We start from the raw sequence: 16,045 nt of genomic DNA on the forward strand, positions 1-16,045 counted from the left end.
TGGCTTAGGCAGGAAATAGAGGTGGGACATCTGGGAGGAGAGAATTCTGGAATAAAAGAGAATTCTGGAATAAAGTCAGGTAAGAGATTCATTGAGAAAATGTGAGGAGATGAATGCATGTACCTGAGCACAGTTAATCAACCATATGGCAGAATATAGGCAAACATAAATGAGATATTTTAAGTCATATCTAGTCAGAGAAGAGCCTAGCTATATGGCCAAGGTATTTGTAAATATATTTTGAGTCCCAGTCTTATTTCTGAGAGTCTGGGGATGAGAGGTAGAAACTGACTTAACATCAACAGTTAAGCCTCTAGAAACACCTGCAATATGTTGAAACCCAAAAGGTTATCTCATGTAACATGACTTTAATCTACTTCTGGCGATTTGCACATAAATTTATTTCAATTTAAGGGTGCAGTAGAGGCACACATATCTTGAGGGCAACCAATGTCTTTTTTATTGAAGTTAACCTCCCTCCTACCTTCCCCCAAAAGAAGGAAGCCATGCTTGGTGCTGGAAACCTTGCTGGATACTCAGGCTATGGGAGTCATGGTTTTTAGAGGATAATTTACAACCACCAAATTACTACACCAACATAATCCTTAACAACAATCTATAAATATTTGTCCATATAACCACAGATAATCATCAAGAAAACTTCTCTTTTCGACAAATGGAGACTACTACAGAAAACCACAACCAATCAAAATGCAGAGTTGTGGAGTCCAATCCCAAATGACTATATCTACAAAACACTCTTGCACCAAAGTCTTAGGGAACACTGCCAAAGAAAGAGCAGAAAGAGTATAATAGTCACAGAATCAGGGAGTTTGCTGTAAAATTATGTTTCCTATACCCATAAAGTTCAATCAACATGACTAGAAAAACATGAACAATAATGACACCCATGGATGGACACATCAAAGTGGAAGGGAAAAGCCCTTGAGGCCTCAGCTCTGCACAAAGAATTACAGGCAACTAAGGAAAGCAGGGAGTGGGAGAGGTAGTCTTCTCCAGGGGAGAGCTCACCAAGTGCTTATCAGTCCTGAAAACATATATACAAGTAATATTATGTAGATTGTACACTGCACAGGTTGTAGTAAGAAATATATATGCATATATATGCACATAAATTTACATATACACGTACATATTTACATATATGCAATATGTATATTTACACACACGATTAAGGAAAAAAGAGGCTATGAATTTGAAAGAGAGCAAGGGAGGATTATAGAGGAGGGTTTAAAAGAAGAAAAGAGTAGGAAAAAACGTAATTAAGTTATAATCTCTAAAGCAAACAAAAAAGTCAAACATTTTCTTACATTGTATCTATTCGTATGTAACCAGTAGATGTTTCTGAAGCCACCCAGTATTTTCCCACAATTGTCTTACAAACTTTGTTATAGCTGACTTTGAGCAGAGTCACCTCCTCCCAAGATGCAGTAGGTATCTGTGGATGCTGTTACCAGGCAACGTTTCAGAACATGTATCATCTCTGTTGACTGTCCTCTATGCTGATTCCTTGCTTTCTACTCCTGCTTTCTCATTTTCCTGGCCCAAGAACATTTTTCCATCAGTTGAAAGTTTGGCAGAACTTCAGCATTTTCTAGGATTTATTGGCTGCTGTAGAAAAATCTCTCAATGGCTGGAGTTTCCAGGGAATTCCTGGAGCTTGTGGCTGGAAATACAACTGAGTACAATTCAAACCAGTTCCCCAAGCTACTCTCCAACCCTGTGAGGAGACTTTTAAGTACCAGAGCTCTTGTGACATTTATGTTTTTTTGAAATATTTTTGAAAGCAAGAGAGTAATGTAATTTTTAGGAGAAATGATACTTACTCTACACTGCAATGTCAAAACAAAAAATAATGTTTTATATCAGGGGAACTAAATTTCATGCAAACATTATGCCATAATATCATTAAGAAATTATATTAACTTTTTATATAAAAGGCCAATTCAAGTACAGAACTAGCTGAAATCCTTTAAGAAAATCTATTCTTATCATATCCAACAAGACAGATTTCTAAACAAACTCTTTTGGAAGTATTGACTATTAGAGCTTCTAGAGTAGTTTTGATAAACTCTACAGACTTCAAAGTGGAATTTGGAGTGTTTAGCATTAGTTGTAGAAAGATATCAGCTGGAATGGATTATAAAACATTTTTTTGTCTTTATGTGTACACCAAAATAAATGTAGAACATATTCAATCTCCTCCTCTCTCCCTCTTACTCCCTGTCCCTTTCCCCTCTCCCTTCTTCTCTTTCCCTTCTCCCTCCCTCTCCCTTCTCTTTTTTCCTCTCTCCCTCTCCCCCTCCCCTTCCCCTACTCTTCTCCTCCCCTTCCCCTCCCTCTTCTTTTCCTTTCCCCCTCCCACTTCTTTTCCCTTCCCTCTCCCCTCCCTCTCATTTTCCCTCTCCATCTCTCTTTTGATAGTGGTGTTTCTCAAGTTTGGATGTGGGTGTGATAGGCACATATTCTGGAACATATTCTGGCAAAGTACTATATGCCAGAGCTAATATTTCTGTTTTTTAAGTTTGAAAAACAATTATTTTAATGAAAATAATTTTAGTTAGTAAAAACAACTTGAGGTTATGAGATGAGAGCAGAAGTACTCTTGCATGATGTGTAGGGCAGTCTATAAAATCCTGGCATATCTGACAAGGTCATGAACTAGGAAGGTCATAGATCCTAGAAGAGATGCTCTTACTGTGCTAAATACACTCAGCACTAAGCCAACTCCTAACGTCTTATGTCGGTGCATTTCTCAACCTCAATGGAGAAGGGTGCATTTATAGTAGATGACAATCAACAGATCAACAGAGACTCACATCTGGTCAATGAGCAGAGAATAAGAGGCTGCAGAGTGCTCATCCCTAAGGGGAATTTTCACATCAGGTTCCTCCTTCAAACCCCAGGGATTATTACAGAAGAGGGGGCTGAAAATTGTGAGACCCAAAGGCAGTGAATGACTGTGAAAAAACAACATTTTCTAGACACAACAGGGTAGGTACACACAGGGACTGATAGAAGTCAGGATTGGGGACCAGGGATGGGGGCAAACCGCATGAAGGGTTTTGGGAAGGTTGATATATCTGGGTCTGGTTAGAGTTGTGGTGTTAGCTGCACAACTCTGATTGCATTAAAACACCCTGCACTGCACATTTTTAAGTGAGAAGACTCCAAGCTACATGTATATAGTGGTTATGTATGTATATACAGTAAGATCTTAAACCAAGCAGGAAGTATTTATCTCTGACTTAGTAAGTTACACAGACATGGACACACAGATACATGGACACATACTTTCTCTAAGTGATTATTACTCTTACTACTGCATTTCCAGTGTTAACTCTTGCTCAGGAAGTCTGCTTACTAAACACTTCAAGATGCTTCTTATGCTGTCAGTGTGGCAGAAGATGCCTACTGAGTGTCAGCATACAGGACAGCAGATGTGTGATGTCCTTTGATAGAAAATGTAATGTAGCATATATCTCTGTAAAGAAGATATGTTTATTTAGAGAAACATACTTCTAATCAAAATACTTGGAAACAGAACCAAGATGTCTAGAAATGATTTTAGTACTCTGAGACCTTGTCGAGTGTAATCTTAAATTTAATATGTAAAAATAAGTCGAGTTCCCAGATGGTACTATCACAGGACTCCATAGTTCAGATGTGTTAGCAGCTGCCTCACACACATGCTTGTCATGTCTCCATCTCTGGTCAAAACAACCAAACTCTACATGAAACTGGAGCTTGGACGTGGTTTTTGGACCTTGCCTTCTTCCTACCAGGATGGGCTGACTTCTTACATCCACACTTCCTGTTTTCTGACCTGTGGGGGAGTCACCCATTCTCTTGTCTTTCACACCAGACAGCAAGCATCTCCTAGGATGCAGAGTAGGTAAGTTGTAGAGGGACCATGCTGGAAGGTTCATTCATTACTGAAACCATTCTAGATTGCTTTGTGGTTGCTATGATAAAACATGGAATAAAATCAACTTGGTGGGGAAGGGTTTGTTTCAGCTTCCACATTCAGGTTGCAGCCTGACTCCAAGGGTGAGCAAGACAGGAACTCAAGCAGGAGTGCAAGTAGAAAATCATGGATGGATGCTGCATCCTGGCTTGCCCTGGAGCTCATGTCATGCTCTCTCCTACACAGCCCAGGCCCATCTGCCTATGGGTGGTGCCAGCTACAGTGGACTGGGCCCTCCCACATCAATCTCCAATCAAAATAGTCTCTCACAGATGTGGGCATAGCCAACTCAATGGAAGCAATTTATTCACCTGATGTTTTCTTGTCCCAGGACCCACTGCTCTGATTGCAACTTTTGAAGAACTGCTCATATTTCATCCCTTTTATCTAGTATGTTTTCATCCTTTTTTTTCTGGTGATTATGTTTTCACCCTTTTTCTGGTGAGTATGTATTTATTGCCAACAGGACAACACAATCAATGAACTTTCACTGTGGTCTTCATTCCCTAGAGCACTGTGATGAGAATGTTTCCAAGTTCAAACCCAGAGGGTGGAGGCAGATGGGACAGTGGATCTACACATATATATGTGAAAATCATGTTTTCTTATAGCCATATACCATTTTCTCTAGTTGAGTGGTAGACATGCTACATTCTTAAGCAGCGTGTTTTTTAATGAAAAATAGTATTTTTATCCTCTGTGTTATAAGCAGGAGGCACGCAGCATTTTCTACTAGACAAGATATCATCTTCAGTATATCTCCTGAGCTCAGCCAAAGTATGGATGATAATGAAGTCAATGGTTATGGCCTATAAGCACTAGACATAAATCCTTTAAATAACTAAGTGCTTAAGCTGTCTTTCCAGAAAAGGCCTCCAGATACCACTGGAGCACAATTTAGAGCTATCTCAATAAGACTGGCTATGTGCAGAGATTGGACTGTCCATGTAAAGGCCTTTGGCTGTTGCAGCCTCAGAATTTCCCCAGTAGAATCTGACAGGCCTGTGTAAAACCACAGAGATAATCTATGTTTGAACAAAGGAGTCTAAAGCCTGACCTCGTCATCCAACCAACAGCAGCTTCTCCTCTTACCCCACAAAATCCCCTGTCTCAGACCTCTTTGAGAGGCAAATCAGAGCTTATTGCTCCTTTCCTTGCTGACTGTGGGTGAATGTCACTGAGCCCTGGCTCCACATCAAGAAAACAGCACAATGTTCTTCTCTCTCCACATTTCCATCAGAGAGCAGCATGAGTGGAGTCAGTGGGGGAAGCCCTGTACAACCTCAGCTCTAGTTTTTGGTATTTCACAGGGACAGCATTTGTCTGGCAGCAGGGAGGACCCAGTTCTATCCTCAGTATAAAGAGCAAAGAAAACTAGAGAGTTCATCTGAGGGCTGAGATGGACCACAGACTCCGGTTAAATATGAAAGTTGATATGCTAATGGATAGGAAAGGAGCTGTCATTCAATGTGCCCAGACTTGAAAGACAGAGCATCCACAATCAGGAACACACAGCAGACTTAACAGCTTGCCTTAGTTGAAGTTTCTATTGCAGTGACAAAAGAACGTGACCAAAAGCAAGATGTGGAGGAAAGAGTTTGTTTGGTGTATGCTTCTAGGTAGTAGTCCTTCAATGAGGAAAGTCAGGACAGAAACTCAAAGAGGGCAGGAACCTGAAGACAGGAGCTGAAGCAGTTATCATGCATAGTGCTGCTTGCTGGCTTGATCTTCATGGCTTGATCAGCCCATTTTCTTACAGAAGCCAGTCCAAGAATGGCACCACCTGCTAAGAACTGGACCCTCCCTCATCAATTGCTAATTAAGAACATGCTCTACAGCTGAATCATATGGAGGCATTTTGTAAATTTCAGCTAACTCCAGCTTGTATAAAGCAGACATAAAACAAGCCAGCACACAGCTCCTTGGGGACCAGTTCCCTGGTTGTATTGTGTAAAGATGGAGGACTGTGTGGTTTTGTTTAAAATGCCTTTAATTTGTCCTTTATGACATCACACACCTGATTCTTTTGCTAGGAGAGAAAGAAAAGCTGCATTGTGTGCATTTAGAAGGTGCACATTCTCATGGTCTTAGTATCAGCTTCCATTGTTTATTGCCCAAAGAAAGCCTTTTGGTCTACCTTTATCACTTCTCTATCTTCCATCGAAGTGCATTTACAACTGTTGCTGTTAACTCCCATCAAGTTCAAAGAGAGTCAAAAATTTCAAACTTCTCCCACGTACTTAGACTCATGTGCAAATTCCATAGAATAACTCATCTACCTGGGAGAGCTCTGTTGCTGGGAACCTCTAGGTTACCAGTGAGCCTTCATCTCCAGTGCTAACTGGAAGTACATTCCCCATTCTCTATGGCCAAACCCACTGGTGACTGAAATTAGAAGGCATGAGTTACAGATACTTTCTTTTCTGGATTACATCTTTCGGGAACAAAGCCAAGGATGTCTTAATGTTTTGGGTATTACCTGAGATGTTTGGGTCTTTAATTACAGATGATTTATTTTTCTTGGTAGTGTGGAGTAAATCATCCATGTTTCCTCATGCTTATCAAGAATGCCAAGTAACCACCACACTAGCTCAGGCAACTCCTTATGTCTACCCTCTAACCAAAAGTCTTTTACAAAAGAAGAAAGCATGATATCAGCTCATATCAAATTTCATCAGAAACAGACTATTAGTATTTCAAAAGCATTTAAAAGCATTTGCATGTGCTTAAGTACTATAAGGAGTTAGCCATGGATATATGAACACAGCCTTTAAGCATATACCATTCTTACACACATACACAGATTTTTTTGCTGAGATGAAAGAATTCTACCTTCCCAAAGAAGATATTCAAAATAAGACTAAGTAGAAACCTTTTTTAGAGATGCAATCAGTGCAAAATCTTTTGTTTAAATCAATGTTTTGACTATAAATAATTTTCAATCCCCTAAATTCCACTTTACTCATTCATCCCTAATAGTACTTCTTGTAAAATATGAACTTACCTTAAGAAAATCCACAGATTTCTGCCTGAATAATTCTAACAAATAACTGCAGTGAAGGTTAATATTGATTTTCGACTTGACAGGATTAAGAGTTGCCATGGAAGCATACTTCTGGCCACTTTTGAGACAGACCACTTAGATTAGGTTAACTGAGGAGGGAGGACTCATTCTAAAATTGGGTTTCACTAATCCATGGGCAGGAGACCCAGACTATACAAAAAGGAGAAAGCAAGCTGAGTAGCTACAGGGATTCATCTCTCCCAACTTCCTGATTGATATGTAATGTCACCAGCTTCTTCTAACTATGACTCCTCCAATATGATGCCTGGCACTGACAAGGGTGAGACAAAATAAACTATATTTATTAAAATCACTTTTGCCACATCAAGAAGACAAAAGACAGCTGGGTCGTGTGGTTTTTATTCTGAGCTCCCCGAAGCTGGGAGAAATATCTGGTTAGATACCTAGAGATCAGAAAGCACCTAGAAAGATTCCCAGTCTGAGAAGAGCAGCACGGTCTCAGCATGGATAAATTCTCTGATGTATAAGCACATAGCCGTTGTCAAGATGGCAGACATAGCATTCTAATAGTTGCACACATCCCAACAAATACCCAAGACAACATTAACACATTAACACATTCAAAACAACGACAATTTATCCAGTTTCCACTGTGGGTACCCACACAAAATTAACAATAAAAAGAAAACATTAATGTATTCAGACCTGGCCACAATCTCTTATGTATGTTTCTTTCAAAAACAAGTATTCTTAAAGTTTTCTAGAACACCAAACAGTGAGTGCAAATATCATTCATTCTATTGACCCAAGAATACAGCACAGAATATTTTAAAGATTTACTTGTCAATTTCTACCTGCTGTCACAGATCACAGAAATGTCTACGGCTTTAACAGAACAAGTAAAATTGTTCTCCAGGAACCTGGTTCTGCCTCCCCCACATTGTCACCTCATGTCATGTGGACAGCCAATGCTGTCCGTACTCACCAAACCTTGGCAGGTAGAAAGAGCCACTGAAGAATTCCCCTGAGACCTTAAGGATCCTTGATAAAAGCAGTTCTCCTCTGGAGGAAACATCTGTACAGACTTGGTGCCTCCCTTCCCCAGAGTTTGCACCATGAATCCAGGAGCCATCAAGTTGCTGGCAGCTTTCAGGTCTAGGTGGAGGTCATGCCTGGGGCCCTTCAGCCTTAGGTGCAGGGTATCTCCTCCTGGCTGGGCCACAGCTCTCCGCCGCCGCCGCTGGTGGTGCATGATGTCATGGGATACATAATCCCCACTGTGGTCCACCTCATAGGCAGACACCAGGTCATACTCTGAAACAGAGAAGAGGCTGAGTCATTTCAGGGTTCTGAGAAATATCTCACAGTGACTGCACGTGACAGCTGTTCTGTGAGTAAATAATGAAGTGTAATCCTGAAGGAGCAGCTCTCCTTTGATGTGGTATTTTTTTTCCTTCATTTATGAGTAGTAGAATTTGCTGTGTCAGTAATAAAGTGTTATGGCAGCAGAGATTTATCTGAAGTGTGCTTCCAACGTTTCCTCCTTCAGCTCTGTTATTTATCTCTCCACGTGAATTTGAGACTTCGTGGATGTTGAAATTACCCCATCACCTCTTACTGGGTGGAAATGAAAAGGGGGTCTTATGTTGTATAAAAGTTGTGAGGCCTTCCTTTCTCCAAACATTTTATGTTTTGTATTAAAACCTTCACTGAACGGACAAGGCCTCATGTGCTGTAATTAAATTTACAAAAACAAAAACCATGATGGTCAGTCTTGCTATTTATTTAATTCTGAAATCATTGAACACACAGGAGGTAATGTGGACTAGAGTCACATGCCAGGACTTACAGATCACTATAGAAAAATGCTCATGTGCTGCACCCCTGCGCCACCATGGACTTGCATGTTGCCCTTTTGTCCAGCTGGGTTCTTGTGACATCATTGGGAGCACATCCCTGGGTCAGGTCTTACCATTATATTCTCTGGTGTCTTGGTCTGAAGAGCATTCAACCAAAACAACTTATAACAAGTAAAAGAAACCCCCAGACTCTGTCAGACTTACATGGCTGAGACTACAGCGTCTTCTAGTCCAGTACCCAGAGTCACTACCCTCCACAAAAAGCAGAGAAGGCTTACTGAGCTAAGTGCTTTCTGATCCTACGTATATTGAAATGTTTTCTGCCATTTCGGGAAACCATCTTTTTTAATTTTTAAGATGATAAACAGATGTTTCCCTACTCATCACCAACATTTCCAGTATCTTCTCTGTGTCCACAATCCAGGGATAGCTCTTTCCAGGAGGGAGGAGCCAAGGGCAGGGCTTCTAGATCAGGGTCACAGCTGGCTGCTCAGTCATGTTATCAGCAGAGACCTGTGGCCAAGGTAGCTTTGTCAAGGCCAAGGTTAATAATTTTTTTTTTTTTTAGTTTGAGATTAGCTAGCTTGTTTTATGTCTTTGAAATATGTAATTAAGCATGGCGTGTGTCCAATTGTATATGAAAGTTGGCTGGGTTTTGTGCCTTTAATTTTTTTTCCCCTAATTGATAAACACATCAGGCCAGCATGGTGTCAGGTCTTTCTCTGAACTTACAGTGAGGTGTCTTTGCAAAGCCCATCACTTCAAACAGGGACCAGAGGGACCTAACCTGACAATTTAGCAGGCTATCCTCCTAAATATCCTCCAGCAGACTGGAGACACAGCACATTTGGAGTTTGACCAATTCCAACATTCTAAACACATATTTCCTCTCTGGACTATCACCAGTCTCTTAAGATGCAAGCTCTACTAAATGGTTTGTAACCAGGACTCTGCTTCTGACTCAGCATGAGTGGACACATTTTTCAGACTCATGTATAAAATGTGGCTTGAGTATAGGTAAGCGATATCCAGGTAATTATCGCCAATTTATTTTGAGTAGTCACAGGCACTTGTCTGTGTGCTGCTCTTCTCTCTTGACAAGCAATAGAGAGGTATAACAGAAGCTCAGACAGTGGCCACTGACGTGCCACAAACCCATGTGGTTGGGTTTAAGAGAGTCAGGGAAGGTTGGAGATCAGAGGCAGGGCACCCTGATGGGCTTCTCTCCTGCTGACAACCATGGTAAAGTTGAGGACTGGAGGGCACCAAGACTTTGGCTCCTGTGGCTGCCATATGTCATAGCATAAGGCCAGAGCTTTTGCTATGGAGACTTCCCTCTTCTTCTAGTCCAAAGCTTTGGTGTGTCTCTCTCCAGTTCCAAACTTCATCTATACATCTAGCCCTACTGTACAAGTGGGAACAGCTGGCTGGCTAGGTAGCAGAGAGGGAGGCAGCAGGCTCTGCAGGTGAGTTAGCAGACTCTGACAGGCATCTGCACCAGAGCAGGCAACTTAGCTTTGGTAGGGTAAGACACTCTGGCTTCTATAACATTTTATGGAGGATTATGGAGGATCAGGCAACCTGGTATATGATGAAGGGGGGCAGAGAAGCACAGCAGGACTCAACAGGTCTGAAGAGAGAATGTAGATGTATCCATTGCTCTCACTCTGGTGGTTTGCAGTAAAGCAGTGTCCCTCAGGTGACTCCTCCACTGCCCTCTGTTCTGTGGGGCAGGCAGGTTTGCTGGGGTATTTTTAGTTAGCACCTCTGAATCCTCATGTGATTCAGTATCAGTTCTGGCTACTTCCCCCTCCTTCAGAGGTAATGGGATAAAAACAAGAGGCACAAGTCCATGTTGTTAGCCTAATTAGTGAGCTTCCATGCATATAGAGAGCCAACCACACCAATTCAGATCTAGTCAACAGACTACAATCAGCATATGACAGAGACACTGGACAGTTTTCACAGTAGCCAAGTTATGGAATCAGCCTAGGTGTTAGTCAGCATGTGAACAGATATGGAAAACGACAGGCACAAAGACAGACAGGCAGGCAGGCAGGCAGGCACAAACACACACACACACACACACACACACACACACACACACACACACACACAGGAGAAGGAATAAAGAGCCAAGTCATTTGCTTGCAGGAAAAAATATATATGTAACCATAGATTATCAAAGTAAGTAAAATAAGAGGCAGAAAAACAAATATACCACTTTTTCTTATTGGGGAGCTGATAGTTTGTACACATGTATACAACATATTTATATATAATATTTAAGTTAGAAATGAGACTACCTAGGGAAATGAATGAGAATGGAGGGAGGCAGAGGTGGGAAGCAGCGGTAACAAGCACACTCAGCCTCTGAGCGGTCTCTCTAGCCCTCAGTTAAAAGCCTAAAGAACTTCTGAACTTTGCCTTGAGATCTAGAAGCCCAAAGTTTTCAAAAGGCTAAAAATCTGTGCCGTGCTCTTAACAGAACCAATGGCTGCTATTACAATGACAAATACGGAAGGAAACCATTGAGGAAACAAGAAATAAAAAGCAATAAAGAGTCGTCAAAATGTAAATCGATACCTTCATGCTTGATAATCCAATTGATCGCAATTTAGTTATCTGTCATTGCCACAAAGGGTGCACGCAGCTCTCTTCTCTTCTGCATAATTACTTCACACATGCAGCAAAAATAGCCAGAATCCTTACAGGTCTCACTTTAGGACAAACTCAAAACAGCTCTAAAGAGTTAATTTAAAAAATTATCTTGTATTGTGGAGATGGGCCGTGCACAATTATGCAGATCCAAAGGTCACAGGTGCTCTTGGCTGTTACTCCGTCTGCCACACCTTGCCTCTGCTGTGTAACTGTTGTCTACTTTGTCTTTCTCTTTTGATAACCGCAAAGGGGTGAAAGTATCCTGACTCCATAAAACTATCACCACCTTGCAAGGACTCACACCCTCTGTGCACCCTCTGACCAGGTGAGTCCCATGGAAACACTGCCCTTGGGATGAGAAACCTGCCTGTGGCCTCAGGCACTAAGCTTATCTTCTCTTCCTGAATATTGTCCTGTCTGTAACGTTATCATCTTGGATAACACTTCATTAGTGCAATAAACATGTCCCGAGAGGGGTGGCTGGGTTGCTCAGCTTGCTCCACACTAAGCATGATAACCAGAATTTGATCTCTGGACTCCCACAAGTTGTCCTCTGACCTCTACAGTGCCACACATAATAACTATATGTCCAAAATATCTTGAGTATCTATGGATTTTTAAAAATTTTATTCTTAAAGTAGAGCAAAGTCCAAAGTTAGAGATCATGAACACATCCTATAGGCCATGAAGTTTCAGAATTCGAAGAGGATCAGAAGAGGGTTGGAGATGCAGGTGACAGAGGGTGTGCTTCACATACAGTCAGCTTTCTCTTGCAGAGTCTAAACCACTGTACTGTTTGCGTCTGGCGCCCTCCAGTGGCACTCAGAGTCCTATGGTCGAGACTCATCCCTTCTTAACTCCTGTATTCAGTAGGAGGAATTCAGTTCTTGTAAGTTTATCGTGATGAAGAAAGTGATAATGAGATTTCCGAAGTGTCAGTTCTCCAATCGTGTACATATTCTGAAATTCCTCCAAGAAGATTAAACCTGGCTCGCCTCTGCTCGCCAATTCTGCTAAAACTTTCAAGCTAATTCATCCCAGGAAAAGACAGGGTGAGTAAAATCCTGCCTTTGCTGCGGACCCAGTGAGGAGTAGAACCTCCGAGCTGCTCTCTCAGTCATCAGGTGCCATTGCTAGGACACCTCACAGGGGAAAGCCACTTGTGAATCACTGAGGAGACTGAACCTTGCAGAAGGCTCGGATTCGAGTTCATGTCCAAGGAGGTCCAAGGACACAGCACTAACATTCCTTGGGATGTCCACTGTGCTAGTGATATTAACGAGGTCCCTTCTATCTCCTCCTGGGACAGTCAAAGTGGAGACGGCTTCAATGTGAAAGAAAGGCGAGGGGGAAAGATGTTGGAGTGGGACTACGTTGCTTAAGATAGATTTGGTGTATGCATTAATGATGCGTTCATTGTATTAATACATAAAGTGATCGAGAGTCTTCCTACACTGAGATATATCACCCCTTCTCCAGTGTAACACTGGCTAGCCATTACCATTTTACTAGGAAATACGATACAGACATTGGTCAGAAGTCATTCGTGAGCGTGTGCTCAAAATGAAAAGAAAAAGCAAGATCGCATCTTCAAAGCTTTTGGCTTCCTGAGCCCCAGGAGGCTTTCAGACAAGCATAGGGAGGTTGCCGGCCGCTTACCTGTGAGGAACGGAGAGCCCCTACCACGCGAACTTACCGCCGGCTTCTAGCCAGTCCGACTCCGAGGATGGGGGAGGATGCAGGTCTCCCGGGCACCCAGATACTGCAGCTGAGGGTCCCAGAGCGCACGCAGGTGTTTGCTAGAAAAAAAAAATGAGGACACCTCAGTGAGAATGCGGGCACTGCAGAGCTCAGCCAAGGGCAGGCAGAATGCACTTTCAACCGTCAGAGACTCTGCTGGCCCTAGCACCACTCACCTGCTCACAGACCTGCGCCAGCAGCAGCACCCAGAGAGCAGCGCAACCACGGGGCTCCATGGCCCCGGTTTCCCGAGGGCTCGCAGGACTCAGCTCAGCAATCTAGACTGGGTCACTGGATAGTCCTGGTGTTAGCAGTGTACTAGGGTGCAGAGGACCGACCCAGCAAAATCGCAGGGGTTCCAGGCAGCGACTCCACCATGCGCGTCAGAGTTATCACTGCAGCTTCGCTCTGCACCAGGGGGTGGAGTGGCAGTGGTGGCGGGGGCGCCAGAACACCCGCCCCAACCATGGGACAGCAGGGAGGAGGGTAGGGAATAAGAGGGCAGGGCTAGGGAGGGCAAAGGAGAGGAGAGGGGAGGGGATAGAGGAGGGAGTAAAGCAGGGAGGAGGGGTACCAGGAGGAGGAGGGTCAGGAAGGAGTGGCAGGGAGAGGAGATGAAGCAGATCCATGATAAGTACTGGGCATCCTTCACACCTATAACCCAGTAGGAGGGTGTTTTGTCCACCAACATGAGAACTTTGGGATAGAGACAAGGCCAGGACACAGTAGTACCAAGCCACTCACTCCTGTGCTTTTGTGAAAAATTGTCCTGGTGTGTTATTCCAAAGTTCTCTGCCACCTGCCGCCTCTGCAGCTCTGTGAGACTTCTCACCTAAGGGCTAGATTGAGCAGTATAAGGGCAGGCAGGTGTTGTACTCTAGTCCTTCCCTGACTACAACCCCTCTGGCGCCCGCCTTCCCTTCTAGTGGGGGATGTACAGGGAGGAGTGGATCTGCTTATGAATGAGAGTCCTTACTTGCCCTGGGGCATGTGAAATAAAGGGGTGAATGGAGGCGGGGCAGGGCAGGGCGGGCAGGGTGGGGCGGGGTAGGGCAGGGTATGAGGAAGCTGGGTTTCTTTCCCATGTTTCTAGTTTTGTATTGGACAGCAGTGGCCTATTTCAGGTTCACCCTAGCCTCTATCTGGCCTGCTGGGAGAGCAAGTGTGAGATCACTGGGTTCCCAGGGCATCCTATTAGGAAATCTAGGAGCCCCAACCTAGACCAGACCAAGTCCATCTAAGGCAACCAGTGAATGCTCTCACTCCAGGGCCTGCATCTGGTCCATCATGACCTTTGTATGTTTTTGAGTATGAGTGTCTTTTATGGCCATCAATGACTGAGAGTGTCTGTCACAATGTGGGTATAGGTACATAATAGCACTGAGCACATGGGTAGATTTTTCTACACCTGGGACTGCCAATAACTGACCATCTCAGCAGCTGCCCTCCAGGGCCTTCTGCCGGTCTCAGGTCCCACACTCCCAAATAGCTGCCATTTGCCTGGTTGGCAAGGCTGAGAAGGGGGATTGCATGGGAAGCAGTGGTTGCAATTTTCCAGGTGCCCACCCCAGCCTACACTGAGCTGAGATGCCCCGGAATGGCTCTTTATAGGCCTGAAGTGTCATTCATCTCATAAAGGACAGGGTGGAATCAAGATGAACTGATCATGTACACATATCTATCTCTCTTCTGCTCCCTCCCTTTCTCTCTCTCTCAGTTGTTTGCATGCAAAATATCATCAAAGAGTACAGTTTTGTCCTCTTATTGTTTCATTCCTTTACAATTCCATGCACATACACTGTTCTTTTATTAAAGCCTCCTGTTAGCTCCTCTTATCCCCCCTCAGTTCCACCTGGTCTCTCTTGTTCCATTGTTCCCAAGTCTGTCTGTCTCTCTCTCTCTCTCTCTCTCTCTCTCTTTCTCTCTCTCTCTCTCTCATGTGTGTGTGTGTGTGTGTGTGTGTGTATGTGTGTGTGTGTGTGAAAGAGAGGGGGGAGAGCAGAGAGAGTGTATGTATCTTAGTTAGGATTTTACTGCTGTGAACAGATACCATAACCAAGTCAACTTTTAAAAGGACAACATTTCATTGGGGCTGGCTTACAGGTTCAGAGATTCAGTCCATTATCATTAAGGTGGGAACATGGCAACATCCAGGGAGGCATGATGTGAGAGGAGCTAAGAGTTCTACATCTTCATCTGAAGGCTGCTAGCAGAATACTGGCTTCCAGGCAGCTAGGATGAGGGTCTTAAAGCCCATACCCACAGTGACATGCCTACTCCAAAAAGCCACACCTTCTAATAGTACCACTCCCTGGGCCTATCATATCCAACCATGAAGGGGGGGGGGAGGAGAGACAGAGACAGAGATACAGACAGAATCAAATTAGGGCTTCCCGAATGAACAGGTGATTAGTTACTGAAATATGGGCAATGTACTAGTGGCTATATCACTGAGAAAGATGGCTCCCTCACTCTTACAACCTTTACCTATCTCTAGTCCCTACAGAAGGGGAGGGGCTGATAAGGGTTGTCTGTAATGGAACTCTGATGAGACCACTCTTATGAAGGTTTCACACAAGCAGCCGTGGATGCTATGAATTCATCATACCAATCTGCCAGGCAAGAATAACCCACTAGTACAATAGTGGTGTGGCTGCTATGGAGGTAGCCACATGCTTTCTTGTCAGATTTTAGAGCCACTACACCCAAGAAAATCATACCTGATACTATAAACCTTCTGAAAGCTCAGCTGAGGCTGTCAGAGGCCCTCAA

The 16,045-nt window shown here is 43.4% G+C and overlaps 1 protein-coding gene across 1 annotated transcript in view; it reads right to left on the minus strand.

The window, feature by feature from the left end:
• Nucleotides 1-13,537, minus strand: part of Adamts16 (ADAM metallopeptidase with thrombospondin type 1 motif 16) — a 118,336-nt gene extending 104,799 nt beyond the window's left edge. The window contains exons 1-3 of the mRNA XM_031360307.1: nucleotides 13,450-13,537; nucleotides 13,230-13,332; nucleotides 7,999-8,327 (exon numbers count right to left, since the gene is read on the minus strand). Coding sequence (XP_031216167.1) covers nucleotides 7,999-8,327; nucleotides 13,230-13,332; nucleotides 13,450-13,509 — 492 coding nt within the window. The 5' untranslated portion in view covers nucleotides 13,510-13,537. The remainder of the gene's footprint in view (nucleotides 1-7,998; nucleotides 8,328-13,229; nucleotides 13,333-13,449) is intronic.
• Between the last annotated feature and the right edge of the window lie 2,508 nt (nucleotides 13,538-16,045).

The sequence above is a fragment of the Mastomys coucha genome, unplaced genomic scaffold (assembly GCF_008632895.1).
Source record: "Mastomys coucha isolate ucsf_1 unplaced genomic scaffold, UCSF_Mcou_1 pScaffold8, whole genome shotgun sequence".
In the NCBI taxonomy this organism is placed as follows: Eukaryota; Metazoa; Chordata; class Mammalia; order Rodentia; family Muridae; genus Mastomys; species Mastomys coucha.